The 15,597-nt window shown below is 40.1% G+C and overlaps 1 protein-coding gene across 1 annotated transcript in view; it reads left to right on the top strand.

The window, feature by feature from the left end:
• GALNT10 (polypeptide N-acetylgalactosaminyltransferase 10) overlaps nucleotides 1–15,597 on the top strand; it is a 51,952-nt gene that overhangs the window by 27,953 nt on the left and 8,402 nt on the right. Inside the window, exons 6-7 of the mRNA XM_056856974.1 lie at nucleotides 2,085–2,268; nucleotides 3,102–3,219. Coding sequence (XP_056712952.1) covers nucleotides 2,085–2,268; nucleotides 3,102–3,219 — 302 coding nt within the window. The remainder of the gene's footprint in view (nucleotides 1–2,084; nucleotides 2,269–3,101; nucleotides 3,220–15,597) is intronic.

Raw genomic sequence — 15,597 nt, 5'->3', positions numbered from 1 at the left:
AAACTGTATACTACCCTTGAGCAAAATGCTGTATAGCCTGACATGAACCAGGGAGGGCTGCACAGAGGATCCCTGCAGTTCAGATAATCTCTCATATCGTGCCTCGTTTCTCCCCTGCAGTTAGACAGAGGTGTTACGGTAGATAAAACTCATCAAGCTGTGACAGCTGGTTCTTTGTAAGAGCTGGGGCAGCTGCCATGAGAGCTCTGAGACTGCTGCATCAGTGGGGCCCCACAAAATCAGTGTCAGCTCTGTTCTCAGATGAGCATTCCCCTTATATCCTTATTCTGAACTGCTTTTGCAATTAGACTTCCTCATGTGCCATATAAATAAACCTCTTTCCTTTTTTATATTTGAAATGGAAGTCCTCTGCATCAGCCAGAGATTTACCTTTAATCCTTCACGCAATTTGTCTTCATTGTTACATTTATTTACTTCAGCAAGCTGGTTTTAGTTGTTACTCCTCCCTGTCCTCTGTACATGTTATTGACTGTAGTGTTGATGAGACTCTGAATTGGGCTGTTGGTTTGGGCTGTTTCTAGCTTGAGAAAAGCTAAGCACAGCACAATTTTTTTTCCATATACTTGCTTCCAGTTGTTTCGACTGGCAGAATTTTGGGGGCTTGCCAGTGCTCTGTTGAAGAATTGCAGTGTAAGGACAAGGGGTGTCTGAAGAAGCCAATATCCGTTATTAATTAGAAAAAGGGCACAGACCTAGCAAAATTAATATTAGTAACAGACATTTTATTTCAGGAATTCTGTCCCAATTTTTTTAATGGGTGATTGTTCTAGTTATTCTGTAATTTGCCAAACTTATGAAACGCTGTATAGCTTTCATGTTAGCTTCTGAGGCCCTGAACTTTAGAAGAGAGGTAGTCCAAAAGCATTTGCAATATTTATAGCAAGTAAATTTGTTATAATTAAGTTTAAGCGATAAAGTTACCCTGTTTACCTGAAAGGAGGACTGCAGTTTGTTCCCACATGTGCCATTCAGAAAAAGAGGACACTGTCTTAAATATGCATACAAGGTAACATTTGTTTACAATAATAAAAAAACAACACTTTAGTGTATACCTTTTTTACATTCATCCCAGGTTGTCTTTCTTTGGAGTAACTATAGTAGTATATAAAAGAAGTCCTAGATGTTTAGGAATGTACTAGTCTTACATTAATATAGTTCTGCTGTTATGATAAATTTGAGGGGGGAGGCAGATATATTTCTTTATCTTGCCAAGATATGTTATGCTACTTTGAATTATTTCCTGCCTGAATTTGGCTCAGAACTTGAAAACACATTAGGATTGAGTGGCACATTAGCTTATTGAACTAGTTATGAACTTGAGCAAAAGATTGCTTCGCTGTTGACCTATAATTTGAATTTGTTTAATTTTCATTAAGCATATGTTCATTATGTACTTTACCTGGTGAATTGACAATCTTGTATGCTTAATTTAAAAGATATAAACTTACAATTGGATTCATTGTCATTTTTGATAAGAGGTACTATTGTGGGCTTTTGCAGAATTGATATTTTTCATACCTTTATTCCCCCTTGTATTCACTATTTATTCTGATTCATGAGCAGCTGGAATGTTCTTGAATGTCATACCAGCTTGTGAAGTTAGTGTCACAGGCTTCACTGTCAGAAGTGCAATACAAGTAGATGGCATAAAACTATTAAGCAACCCCCCCCCCTTCCCAAACTTATGAACAAGTTCCTATATCAATAGGTAAAAAGTAAATGCCTCTCAAAAGGAAATGTTTGGCTCTTGATAACAGTTGCTGTAATTAGATACTCCTTTTACATTATTATTGTAGAGAAAAAATAAAATTGAAATGCAAAACAGAAGTCCTATATTCAGAAACGAGAGGAGATTTTTTTATATTGGAAGAAATGGTATTGAATTGCAAACAAAACTGAGTACGGTATGTTTTGTGGTAACAAGATGAAGAAAATTGAATGTAGTCATTCCATAGCAGTTCTAATTGCTGCCTTTATGCTGTGCTGAATGACTACAGAGTCATTCTTTGCAGCAGATGAAAGGGAGAAAGTATGAACCTAACATGTTTCTCTGTGCTCCGCAGACCGCATTGCTCGAAATCGCAAGACTATTGTTTGTCCAATGATTGATGTAATAGACCATGACCATTTTGGCTATGAAACACAAGCTGGAGATGCAATGAGAGGAGCATTTGACTGGGAGATGTATTACAAGCGTATTCCAATTCCTCCTGAATTACAGAAACCTGACCCCAGTGACCCTTTTGAGTAAGTTCTTGAAACAATGCATCAATAGGTATCTAACAAGCTAGGCTGTTGTGGAGATGGTAGGCTCCTGGCTTTCGACCTGATGGGAACTGCCCTTTGGTTCTGTGTAGGTAGTGGTTTGTTACTAGAGATGTGACCTCTTTCGTGAAACATATTTTACAAACCTGCCACCATTGGAAAGTTAACACTATGATAAAGTGTGGCATATAACATAGTTTATTGCTGTGGTCACAGAAATGTAGTTTAATACTCTGGTACTGTGCCAAACAATAGCACTGTAAGTTAGTATATATTGCTAAGGGACATTTATTGAATAATTTTAATGAATTGTAATTATTGCTATGCTGTACAAAAATAACTTTCTGGTATACAACTATTTTTGCTGTTGCTATGCCTGGGTCAGAATGCTGCATCATTAAATTGAAGGCCAGCTATTCAAGTACTGGTGCAGTAATTGCTCCTCTGGAAATGTTAGGTTTGATTTGTGGTTTCTTGTCAGCTCATCTAACCAAGAGAGGACGTTAATATTCAAAACATTGCGTTTTTGTTGAAAGCATAGTTTCACATTTTTCCATACTGATAGTTTTTGCCTTCCGGAAGGCTGGCATTGATTGTTTTCTGAAGAGAGTTCTGTAAAGCCTTCCTTGGTTCCACAGTACGAAGGCTTGTTGAAAAGCAATTTGTACTTGGCAGAGACAGCCTAAAAGCACTAAGATGCAATGGTAGACAAATATTGAACAAAATTTGGGAGGATCAAGCTGGTAGTGGCAATGTAATTCTTCTAGACTTCTTTGTTAACGTTCTTTTTAATGTGGAATGTGATTTTCTTTAAGGTCTCCTGTAATGGCTGGAGGACTGTTTGCAGTGGATAGAAAGTGGTTCTGGGAGCTGGGAGGATATGATGCAGGTCTGGAGATATGGGGAGGAGAACAATATGAAATATCATTTAAGGTGAGCTCCATTGTCTTCAGATTGCTTTAGTGTAAGAAGCTTGAGGATAAAGGCATAAATTGCAAGTATATTCATTTCTAGGTTTTTCTCGGGTATATATTTATAAATAAAATTGTCAATAATTAGGACGACTTCTGTAGTATTTCTTGTAATTAACACTACTATTATGAAGTGAAACTAAGGATAAGAAACATCTGCCAGGTCACAGGAAAACCACAATTTATTGGCTTCTAATGAGGGGCCTGATCTGGATTCTTTTGTGTCTGTATAACTAGTATAGAAGTGGCTGGATGATCAGCCAAATAGATTTTACAGAAAACTGACCACAGCAGAAATCTGTGAACCTCAGAAAAAGTTTGGACACCTTGAGGCAGGCTGAGAAGGAAGGGGGTGCCCGAGGATAAAGTCAGCTGGCAGCGCTGGTTCTCAGAAGCCTATCAGTGGCTGGAGGCATCAAGCTGACCATCTGGAGAGGTGGGAGTGGGGTACACAAGCACCCAAAGTTGCAGATGTTATAGTGGCTGAGTGAGAGGCCCTTTGGGTGATATAGATTAACAGAGTGTCTTGGGTAATCAAGTGCCAGGTAACAAAGCTTGTGCTGTACTCAAGTACATATCAGTGCAAAAATATGTATGTATTTCACATCTAGGTGGCCATTTACTGTGTGAGGTAACTGCAAATTATGGGCAGAGTTCTGGTTTCATTTTGTGTACAGGCCATTGTAGAACTTTGAGGACTAAATCAGTATTCAAGAGATTGAAGTGCTCTCTCTCTTCAGGAAAAAAAATGCCATGACAAACTGCTGAAGTTCTTCCTCATTTCTCAGATTAAATTGTTTACATCAGAGAACACGGGGATACAGCCGCTGACTCTGTAACTGAAATCATCTGAATCTTCACTATGTACTGAAATTCAGGGTTTGTTTTTTTAAAAAGCAACAAGTCTTTGAAAACATCAAGGAAATATAGTGTTAGCACCTGTCCAGTTTAGGGAAGGGTCTCATTCAAGCGTGATGGTGGATAACCACTGTAGAAAAGTTACAGTATAAGACAGTATACTTGGAGGAGGATAACATTGGGGTAAACAGTAAGTAAATACATGCAACCATCTTGCACCAAAAGCAAGATATGTGATGGTGAGTCATAACGGAACTGCACTGATCTGTACATTTATTGAGTACAGTTAGTTAACCAGGATAAATGCAACTCTGAAACTTTTGGTACAATTCACCAAGTGTTTTCAGGCAAGTATTAAATTAAGAAACAACTAATATTAATAAACAACTAATATACAAACGCATTCCCTATTTGGAATGCGTTTGTATAAGTTTGCTTTCACTTTAGAGTTCCTTCTAGGAGGTAATTAGCATATCTCTTATAGTTGGTCCTGCATCCAGCTGAATAAATCACACTGTCTTAGGAATCAATCAGATGTGAACAAAGAACCAGGTGGATAATATAGCTTTTTCAAATAGCAACACATCCCTCTGTTGATGAAATGGTTAGAATTTTGTACTCTGTTCTCCTCAAATAGTTTTCTAAATTTGACCTACTTGATGTTATAAGAACCCATCAAACAGCATTCATTTGGCAATTAAAGCACAGCAAATGACTCTTTCTTCCCATTGCTTTTTCTACCCAAAGTTGAGTAATAAAGACATACTAAAGGTTTCTTGTTTCCCCTTTGAGATTCCTTCACAGTTGTTCCATTTAGCCTTTCTACAATTGTATGTAAAGGAATGGTGTAATAATACAATGCTCTGAGGGTGGGGGGTGCAGAATCAGCATTCATCTTTTTCTGAGTTGGACCTTTTCTGAAGCAGTGGCTTCCAAGAGTGATGACAGTGACTATGCAAGCTCTTTATCTTTGAAATGCTGGAGCAGACTCACTGCTTGATTGCAGGAAATAAGACCATTCATCTGCCCACTTACTCCCTCTGAAGTCGTGCCTTTTATTCCAGGCCAAAGATGATAATTTATGATGGGTTAAATTCACTCTAATTAATCCTAGCAAAGGAGACCTCTCTTTTATATATTGTGTGACAGAAAATGATATTTAACTGAAAGAGGCTCAGTGTATTTTCAGAAATTAAGATAAATTGATGCATTCACATGTAGCTGACAAATTTCATTATTCTGTTGAATCTGTAAGAATAAAAGGTCTATTCATAGCAAAAAAAGAAGAGAAACAATTTACAAAGCTATGAAACCTCACAGTCAGTTAAAAGCTACATAAAAGATGCTGTGATCCTATTGGCAATTGAGTACAAAGAATTGACTTTGAGCATCTTCTAAATAACCCAAACAAGTGGGAAAATTTTCATATTTCAAGTTTGAAACCTATTTTAATCAAGTATTTTCATTTCTTTTGCTAAGAAATCAGCTTGGCATAAGAATATAAGAAGGGGGAAACCATTCATTTCTAGCAGTTCCAGGAGAGAGATTAAGATAAAAAAAGCTCACTGTTGAAATGAGTTACACTGATTACTGCATTTAGATAGAGGAAACTCTTCAAAACTATGAAGCGTACACATAATGAAGATTTAACTTTCACATAGAGAGCTTCCTTATTTAATCATTAGTGCATGTGTGCATGGCAACAAAAAATCCAAATATCTTGTTTTATGTAGCTTGTAGGAAGGGCATGCTTCTCCACACAGATTACATTATCATGGAGTGGTTTTTTGATAGGCTTTCTGTGGATGAAAACAGCCCATTCAGTGGTTGAGCTTTTACGATGCATTTGTTGGTACTCAGGCCAGCTTTCTTCAGGTAGACTTCGGTAATGTACAATTTAGGTTCAATTTGATAGGGAAATTATTTGAACTAACTGCTGTGAAGATTTTTTAGCGGTTTGGGGTTTTGTTTTTTCATGTAAGGTCACATAGGATTTTGCAGCATCCCTCCTTATTTAGCTATTCTGTCACAGAGGGTACATTATTTTGATATATAGTGTTACTTCTGCATTCTTGGTGTTTCCTACAAAGTCCCAAAATGATTAGTGCCTGTAGGTGCAAGCTTGACTACGTCTTTAGGAGGAGTCCATCTCCAGGTTCCTACTCGTTGCCAAATAGCATAGGTGGGGGCTAGCAGCACAGGTAGTGAGAACCATCTTGGGAAACTGTTCCGAAAGAAGTCTGCCACTGCCCCATGCTTTTAGTCTTCTGGATGCAAGAGAAATGTGTGCCTGTGTTCATACTAGTTTACCAAAACAACTGAAACATTGGTGTACTACTATAAGAGCCTTTCTACAGCCTGGTAACATAACCTAAAACCCTTGGTCATGCCTTTTGCATGACAGACTTATAGCTGCTTAGACAAGAGGCAGATTTCTGATTTGGCACTTCCACCTGCCCCCCGCCCCCATACACCTGCAAGAATACTAAGCAAAACTGTATGCCTGAAAATTTCTAGATGCAAGGGATAGTAGTTACTGGGTAAAGTAGTTTTGTTTCATGAGATGGAAAGTAAAGCACTATTTGTGCATAAAATGGAAGCATAACTCACCCAGATGGCCTCAGTGAATGATCTCAAATGGTAGGGATGAGAGGTGGAAATTTTTCTAGTGCTTTGTTTGCCTGTAGAAAATGACCCATTTCTAAATATTTACTGTTTTCTTAAATTAATAACAGTGAATGGATGTCATTGCCAATTCAGTATTATGGAAGCTTGTTGTTTCAAAATTGCAGTTAATCTTTTTCTGGTGACTAGCCCTTGGAATTGTGTGTGAGAGAATACATGTATATTTTGTTGATTTGTAAATGGGGAAGAAGGGGATAAAGCCATAAATATATGCAATCAAAAAGTCGAGTTATTAATTCACATATTTTGATTTGAACTGCACAACCACAGCTCTAGAATTTCTCTGTTCTCACATGGTAGAAGGGATATTGTAATGTTTTTAGGGTATCAGATAATTCTCCACTGAGGGAAGGGCATCTTCAATTCTGGGTGGTTTTCCTTTGCTTGCCTGGGGAGACAGGAAGAAAAGGGTTAAAAAGGGTTCCGTCCCCTGCTCCATGGGCGGGAAACCACCCCTTTCAGTTTCTCATCCTGCCTTTGCCAGGGAGTGCACGCTTTGTAGCAGCTCTGCACTATTTTTCCTAGAGAGTTAGATTCTGTACCTTTTTGAAAGGAGCAACTCAAGTTTCTCCAGCCACAGTACACAGATTTCCAACCTGGCGGTTACATATTGTACTGTCTGCATTAACCAAGGCGCCCTTTGAGTCCCTCAAGGATACCTCAGTGATCCTACTCTGGATGAAAATTCTATTCCTAGTAGCCATCACTTCGGCTCGAAGAGTATCTGAACTGGGCGCTCTTTCCATTAACAAGGGACTACGTGTCTTCCATAAAGACAAAGTGGTTCTGCGCCCAGACCCAACCTTTATTCCCTTTCACAGAGACCAGGAGCTCCACCTTCTGTCCTTTTGCCCAAATCCATCCTGCCAAATGGAGAAGGACTGGAATACCTTGGACGTGCACAGGGCCTTAAAGATTTACATCGCCCGCACAGCATCCATTAGAAAGACCAAAGCTCTGTTTATCTCCTTGTCTCCGGCCAGCAAGGGTAACAAGTTATCTAAGTCTTCTATCAGCCAGGTCATCAGACAATGTATCGTCCAAGCATACTCCTCCAGTCGGGTTCCGGAGGGCATTACAGCACATTCAGTGCGTAGTGCAGCGACCTCTGCAGCCTTCGCAAGACAAGCCTCTGTGGAGGACATCTGTAAAGCGGCCACTTGGTCGTCTATTTCAACCTTCGTACGGCACTATAGAATAAATCCCTTTTCCTCAGCAGATGCGGCCTTAGGAAGTCCTTCAACAGGTGACGAGCGAATGACATTCCCACCCGTAACAAGGGACAGCTCTTGGAGGTCCCAGAATTGAAGATGCCCTTCCCTCAATGGTGAATGACCCTTGTTTACTCACCGTGAAGGGTCCTTCTCTCTGAGGTAAGGGCATCTTCCCCACCCGGATGAGAAGACTGAAGAAGAGACTGAAAATGAAATGTAATACAAATAAAATAAAGGGGGGAAAGAGGCAGTATATTTACAAGGGATTACTTAGGTCAACTAGGAAACCCAGTTACTAACTCATGATGTTGTTTAAATGTTGCAACCTATTGTCGAGTTTCCTAGTCAGTTGTTCCTGTTTCCTTGTTCCTATTCTTTCAATGTTAATTTTCAGCTCGTTAAGAATAGAAAACTGAAAGGAATGGTTTCCTGCCCGTGGAGCAGGAGGCGGAACCCTTTTTAACCCTTTTCTTCCTGCCTCCCCGGGCAAGCAAATGAGAACCACCCAGAATTGAAGATGCCCTTCTTACCTCAGAGAGAAGGACCCTTCACGGTGAGTACACAAGGGTCATTTTCTGGAAAATATTCCAATTCAGATTTTTCCAGAAAAAACACATCACTGGATGCAGGATGACAATTTTTGGGCTCAGTGGATGAACTTGAATATATAGGTTGCGTATCTTCAGACCAAGCACCTGAGATGACTTGCTAGTCGTCAGGCACAATAGGAAGCCCATAATAATAAATTCCTACAAGACACTTTCCCTCATCATTCCTTTTTAAACATAGAAAAGTAGCTTTGAATGCAATTTAATTGATAGATGGCCATAATTAACCTTTTAAAGAGATAATAAATGTGGGTTTTAACAGGATTGTGTAAAATTCCAGTTTTATTTTAAACCAGAAATGCTTTATATAATTGAAATGTTAAAAATCAGATATTTAGGCTTTTAAAACCTCTATATAGTGTCCGTATTGTATTATTTAAAAGAAGGACCCCAAATGGAGAGAGAGTTACTCACCCGGAAACCAGAAACCATACCTACAGAGAACAATGCCTGTTAGACAACTCTGTCCCTAGCACATCATGACTTTGCCCTGGACTTTGCCCTGACTGGCTTACTGTGTGAATACTGGAAGGTTGGTTATGGGTTGTTGGGGAGGTTTATTACTAGGAGCTGTGTGTAATCCTTACCTGGAACGGGATGTTTGAGGAATGCACTGTTTCATTGCAAATGGGAGCTGGTAGGTATGGGGGTGGGATTTATAAAAAAATGGCCAGTATTAGGCAAGGTTGTTGGCTGCTTGTCTAACCTCCGTAGCATCCCGAGAGTTGATGATACCAAGGCCTCCTTTCCCCCCACGTCTACACGAATATTGTCAACCCCAGATCAGTGAAGCACAAAACTGCTTTACCCGATGAGATGTTGCTGTAAGAAGAAAATGACCTGGCTTGCTTAACAGAAACATGTCTATCAATTGGAATGCTGTCCTCCACCAACTGGCCAAGGGGGAGGTGTGGCTATTATCCTCCATGAGTCCTTCAACTTTCACAAACTTCCAGGGCAAACTGTCACTGGCATTAATGGTATGCTCCTTACACTAGGGACTAAAGATTGATTAGGCATTCCTCTTGTCTGCCGGCCACCTAGTTCCCCAGTGGGCACACTTCATGAGTTAGCAGATGTGGTACTGGAGACTCCTAGACTGATTGTTCTGGGGGATTTCAATATCCATACCAAGCATACCTCACCAGGAACAGCCAAGGATTTTATACTCTTTTTGACTGTCTTGGGCCTCTATCTAATTGTGTTGGGCCTAACACATAAATGAGGTTACAAATTGGATTTAATTTTTTTGCACTGAGCAATTGAGGGATGACCTGGTTTCAGGGTTAGATATTTGACCTGAAGCATACCTCACCTGGGCTGGTGAGGATCAGGGGAACCTGTATAAAATAATATGACATGTGGTATAGAGTACTGTTATCAAAAATGAGAATTGGTCAGAATTGCTCCCTCCCACTTATTCTTGCGTAAGAGAAAGTGCATATGTGTGTGTATACCCCTACCCTCAGAGTGCTGGAGAAAACAGTGTTGCTTACCTGTAACTGTTGTTCATCGAGTGGTCCTCTGTGCAGGCACACATGGGGACTGCGCATGCGCAGGCCAGCCACGGACTTCTAATTGGAAAGCTTCTTAAACTTAGCCTAGCAACAAGGATTGCTCCCCCATCCCCTCCATCAACGGTCCTTCCCGTCCTTTTGGACACATGACGGAGGAGCGGGGGAGCAACCTTTCCTCAGTTCTCTTTCTGCCGCCATGGTTAGAGAACACTTGGTTAGCTACTACTTGCCAGGCATGTGCCCTGTTTACCCCCAAAGCCTGCTAGGAACATGATCTGAGGCTGAAAGCCACATTATGGGAATGGGCTATAAAGTTCCCTGTAGAATTTGGACCCCCAGAAATGAAATCCCCGTCCACCATGTCGATGCCTCCACCTCAGACTTACAAGATGAAGTCATCTCCTTCAGGCTCGAAGAGAGTGGGTTTCGAACCACTTTTGGAGTCTTCCAAAAAGTAAAAGAATTCCTCTTCTTCGAAGCACTTGAAGAAATCGGGCTCTAAACATGCAAAGAATGGGTTGTCAGCCCCATCAACTTCAAAGGCATCCTTGCCTCTGAAGGAACCTTTGGCTTTGACCCCTTGGGGTTGGAAGCCATCTCCTCCTGAAGCCGTGGATCCTACAATCCAAGGCACTGTTCACATTAATGTGCACGTTAATATGCAGACACATGCCTCTTTAGCTGCCTTTGCCTCGCACGTTGACCTGCAGGACATATGCTGTGCAGTGAAGTCATCCACACCTTTGACGTTCGTCTGACACTACCTGCTGAATGTCAGTGCAGGAACAGATGCTGCTGTGGGAAAAGTGGTATTACAATCCATTCTTCAATGATCAGCCTCACACCCACTTCCACAGTAAGTGAGTGTGCTATTCTCCCATGTGGAACTGCACAGAGGCCACGAAGATGAAAACATTATTGCTTGCCTGTAACTGTTATTCATCTAGTGGTCCTCTGGGCAGGCACACATCCCTCCCTCCTTCCCTGCTGTGGACTGACTCACTGCCTTGTGGGTCTTTTTCCACGGTAACAGAAGGAGAACTGAGGGAAGGTTGCTCCCCCGCCCCTCTGTCATGTGTCCAAAAGGGCAGGAAGGACCGTTGACAGAGAGGAGGGGGGAACAATCCTTGTTGCTGGGCTAAATTTAAGAAGCTTTCCAATTAGATGTCTGCGGCTGGCCTGCACATGCGCAGTCTCCATGTGTGCCTGCACAAAGGACCACTCGATGAACAACAGTTACAGGTAAGCAACACTGTTTTCTCCAGCACTCTGAGAGTAGGGGTGTACACACACATATACGCAAGAATAAGTGGGAGGGAGCAATTTTGACCAATTCTCATTTTTGATAACAGTACTCTATACCACATGTCATATTATTTTATACATGTTCCCCTGATCCTCAGCAGCAGTGTTGTGCAATTGCTGGGGAAAGGGGAAATGGAATATTTATTTCCACAATTTGGATCCATCCTTTTATTTTTAAAATAATGAGTTGGACCAGAATAAAGTGAGTTTACTGTTTAAATGGAGTGAATTTACCATTTTAATGTTTTAGCAATATTTTTGTGCCTTTAACTACCATGCATTGTTATTGTTTATACAGTGCCTGCATTTTAATTCAAAGTAAGGCAGCATGAATAAAAATGGAATGTTGTCTCAGGCTATGTTCAGGTACTTTCTCCAGCTTTCATAACTTCTATCAAGTAAATTTCCTTTCCAAATAATTAATGGTCAAATAGGAACATTCCTTTTCATGTGGAAGAATGAAAATATGAATGCCTATTAAATCTAAGTGGCATTGAAATCTGTGATAGTCAGTGGTAAGTGGTAATAAAATATGACACCTTGGCATCTTCATAGACATCTTGGTTATTGCCTAAGTATATCTATAATGATGGTTTATAAGACAAGCAAATAATACAGCTAGACTGTACTGAAAAATAAAATGCAGTTTGGAGAAATTACACAATTTTTATCTTAACAATCAGCTGTAATGATTGCTTATATCTTGTGAAACCATCATTTGCATCCATTAGTTTTTTTCTCTCTGCACTCTTTCCTTCAAATTCAAAATGTTAGGCCCAGTTTCAATGAAATACAGGTGTCTTCCCTACTTCCTTCCTCCCCTGCAGCTCAAATACCCCTACAAATGCTGCTGCTAGGGAAAGGGGACTCCCCAGAGAAAGCATGGGGGGGACTGCCACAGGAGGGTGGTTGGTAAAAGGTGCCCCCACACCATACATGGAGACCCTTTGTTGGATCCAAGCAAGGGCTACAGATCTCTTGCATGCAAACTATGCACACTTAGCTGCTTTGCAAAGGCATGGTCAGAGTAGGGCTTTTTTAAGCCTGGCATTTCTAAATTTTAAAAAGCGTTTAAGAAAGTGAATGACAAGAACAATAATAGATTTTAACTTTCAGTCCACATCCATTCTTTTAATGCATAGTTGAGGGTCTATCCTGTCTCCAGAGTCTAAACTGTGCAGGTAAGAGGAGCTATGCTGTCTTCCACAGAACCAGATTGGTCAGAGAAATAAGGGTGTTCTGCACTCGAGCTACAGAATGGCATCTTTCTGACCTATCTGATGCTTTGGAGCCACTGTTGTGTGTGTATATAGACTTGATGTATAAACTGGCCCCTTAGATAGTCTGAACTCTAGCAATTCAATCTGGTATAAAGTTTGCATAGATCATTTTATAGTACATCTTGCTGCAAGAGGTTAATTTTTAAGTGGATTATTGAGATTTAAAATTTGGTGTCCAATGCTCAGGATTTAGTGGATGTTGAGCATGGCTGCTTCTTTCTGCTTATTCTGGTGTACTCCTCGTTCCCTCACATTAATGCACTTCCCACCAGCAGCCTGCTATTTTTGCTCTGCTTCCTGTTGGTACTTATTTATACTTTTCTTGTAGGAGGGGAGCTTTGCTTCTGAATCTAGCTCACATGCATCTTGCTACCTTTATCTAGAAATGTTGGCCTCCCTGGTGCTTGCTTTTGTTCCAAAGGAAAAATAATAGGTGCAAATGGCATGTCATGCTGTCTAGTGGACGGTTAGGTCAAAGAATAGAATGCATGGTCTCCCAGGGAAGTCTTGTGAGGCGTAGTTGGTTTCACTTAGAATTGATCTTCTAACATTACAATATCCTTCCTGGGGCATTTTTATGACTATTGTTCCTCCTGCCATCTGTGCATGTGCACAGATTTTTAAAACGAGAGAAAATCACTGGAAGTAGTGCTGTTTCTGGAACCCCAGTTTTCATTTGGTTAGTGAAGATTATTTAATGTGGAGAGGAATTAAGACCTATTCTTTGTAGAATAAACAGAAAATAGTCTCCTGGGTCTACTGCTCCAGCTGCCCAAGAATCAAACATTTCCTCTGCCTCAAAATAATTACATTCCCCAAATGCAGTGGTGAGTGTTGTCTTTGATTTCAATCCATATGTCTGTTGGTTGTCACCTCAGGAATTTCTTTCCAGATGTTTGATTTTTTTTTGTCTTCAGATCTGTAACTTAAAAAAAAATGCTTCTAATCCATAAGAGGTTACCTTTCTGCTGTCCCTTCTTTTTAGAATGAGAACTGACAATTTCCTTTATTCAGTTTGTAATTAAATCTGGCACTACACAAAGGAGTTGCTAATAAAATGAATCAAAGCAGCAGTGAAAATGAATAGGAAGCCTGGTTTTGAAATTGGATTTATATTCTCATGACAAATCATCAGCTGAAAGCATGAGAAAAAATTTAAAGATGCAGAGTGGAGCTTCTTAAGTATGATGGAAATAACATTTGCAGTATATCTTCATGGACCCACATAGAATTCAGTCCGTTCATAAGCCAGTGAATAGGCAGAATTGTTATATGGTCCAAAAAGAAATTATTTTTATATTCTATATTCATTTCACAGTTATTCTATAATCTCTAAATTAAAGGTAGTCTTTTGAGATTGTAGAATAACACATTTCATTACATGAATAGTTAAAGTTATTACTATATTTGTCTAGATAGGGGTTTTACACAATAGTTTTTGCCATGCTGTAATGCTAGTCTCTTAGGAGGGAAGGCAGCATGGTATAGCCCGATTTTGTCAGATCTTGGAAGCTAAGCAGGGTCAGCCCTGGTTAGTATTTGGATGGGAGACCACCACAGAATACCAGAGTTGCTGGGCAGAGGAAGGCACTGGCAAAACCACCTCTTGCCTTGAAAACCCTATAAGAGGTCACCATGAGTTGGCTGCTTAATTTTACTCAGTGTTGTTGTGAACGTAAAATGGTTAGAGTTTGCATGCAGCATACCACGTTCCTTGGCAGAAAGGTGGTATTCAAATAATCAACTATTTTATCAAATAGTTTTGTGCTAGCAGAACACCGTCTATGGCTTAATGTAAACAAATTTTCTGCAGAATCTTCCCAATCACAGTAGTAGTACTATGGCATTGGGTGGGGGGGATGATCACCCAGTATTTTCGCAGTATTTTTGCTTAAGCATCTCCTCAACATTTTGACTACTGATGAAAAGCAGTCTCTTGCTGAAGCTGCTCACTTCACATTCTGGAACTGATGAACGCACAGGGGGAAAGTACTATCACCTGTCAACGTCACTGGTCAGCAGCAAATGCTTCAACGCTGCTAACCATAACGGTTAAATTTATATTGAAAAGGCAGCCAAAGGTCAGTTCAGTGTTGAGATTCTTGTGCAGAATAAAAGCAGGAAGTCTGACGCTGTTGGGGCAGCCAACCAACAGTGGCCTTAATGAAACCTTTGTTGGAACATTAAACTGTTTTACCTTAGCAAACATGGCCAGACAATCTTTAAGTCATTCAGGAGCCAGTCTGTTTATAAATGCCTTTGATAGTTTAAAACAGATTAAGTACATTATTACTGATTGAAGCACTTAAGTTCATGTTTAAGCCTACTGGAATGCCTGCATTCAACAGTAGATCTACTTCACTCACTGAAGCTGGCAAAAATTATATCCATATATAATCTAGTATGAAAGGAAGTTCTTATAGAATGTTGGCATAGGCTCAATGTCTCTTGCAGTAGCTAGAACATTAATTGAGCCATAATTCTGAAAGTAATCAGATGATGCTCAATTTTTAATACAAAATAAGGATTTTAATTTGTTATGGGCTGTAGCTAATTGCAAGCCTACAGTATATTACACAGAAAGGCACATTTGTACCACTTTTGCAGAATTTTCAGTCAGGTGTTAATACATAAAACAAAAATCCTGTGATGTTCCCTGTAATTGCTGTTTGGAGTTGTTTTATCCTAGCTGTGCATAGGAAATAGTCATATTTGTGCAAGTCAAGTTAAAATAGGCATTAACATTCAGTATTCGCCTGGATAGCCCACACTGGCCCTGTTTCATCAGATCTTGTAAAGCTAAGCAGGGTTGGTCCTGGTTAGTACTTGGATGGGAGACCACCAAGAAAGTCCAGGGTTGCTACACAGAAGTG

Source organism: Euleptes europaea, chromosome 1 (genome assembly GCF_029931775.1).
Source record: "Euleptes europaea isolate rEulEur1 chromosome 1, rEulEur1.hap1, whole genome shotgun sequence".
NCBI lineage: Eukaryota > Metazoa > Chordata > Lepidosauria > Squamata > Sphaerodactylidae > Euleptes > Euleptes europaea.
This window is presented reverse-complemented; position numbering and strand designations above follow the sequence as displayed.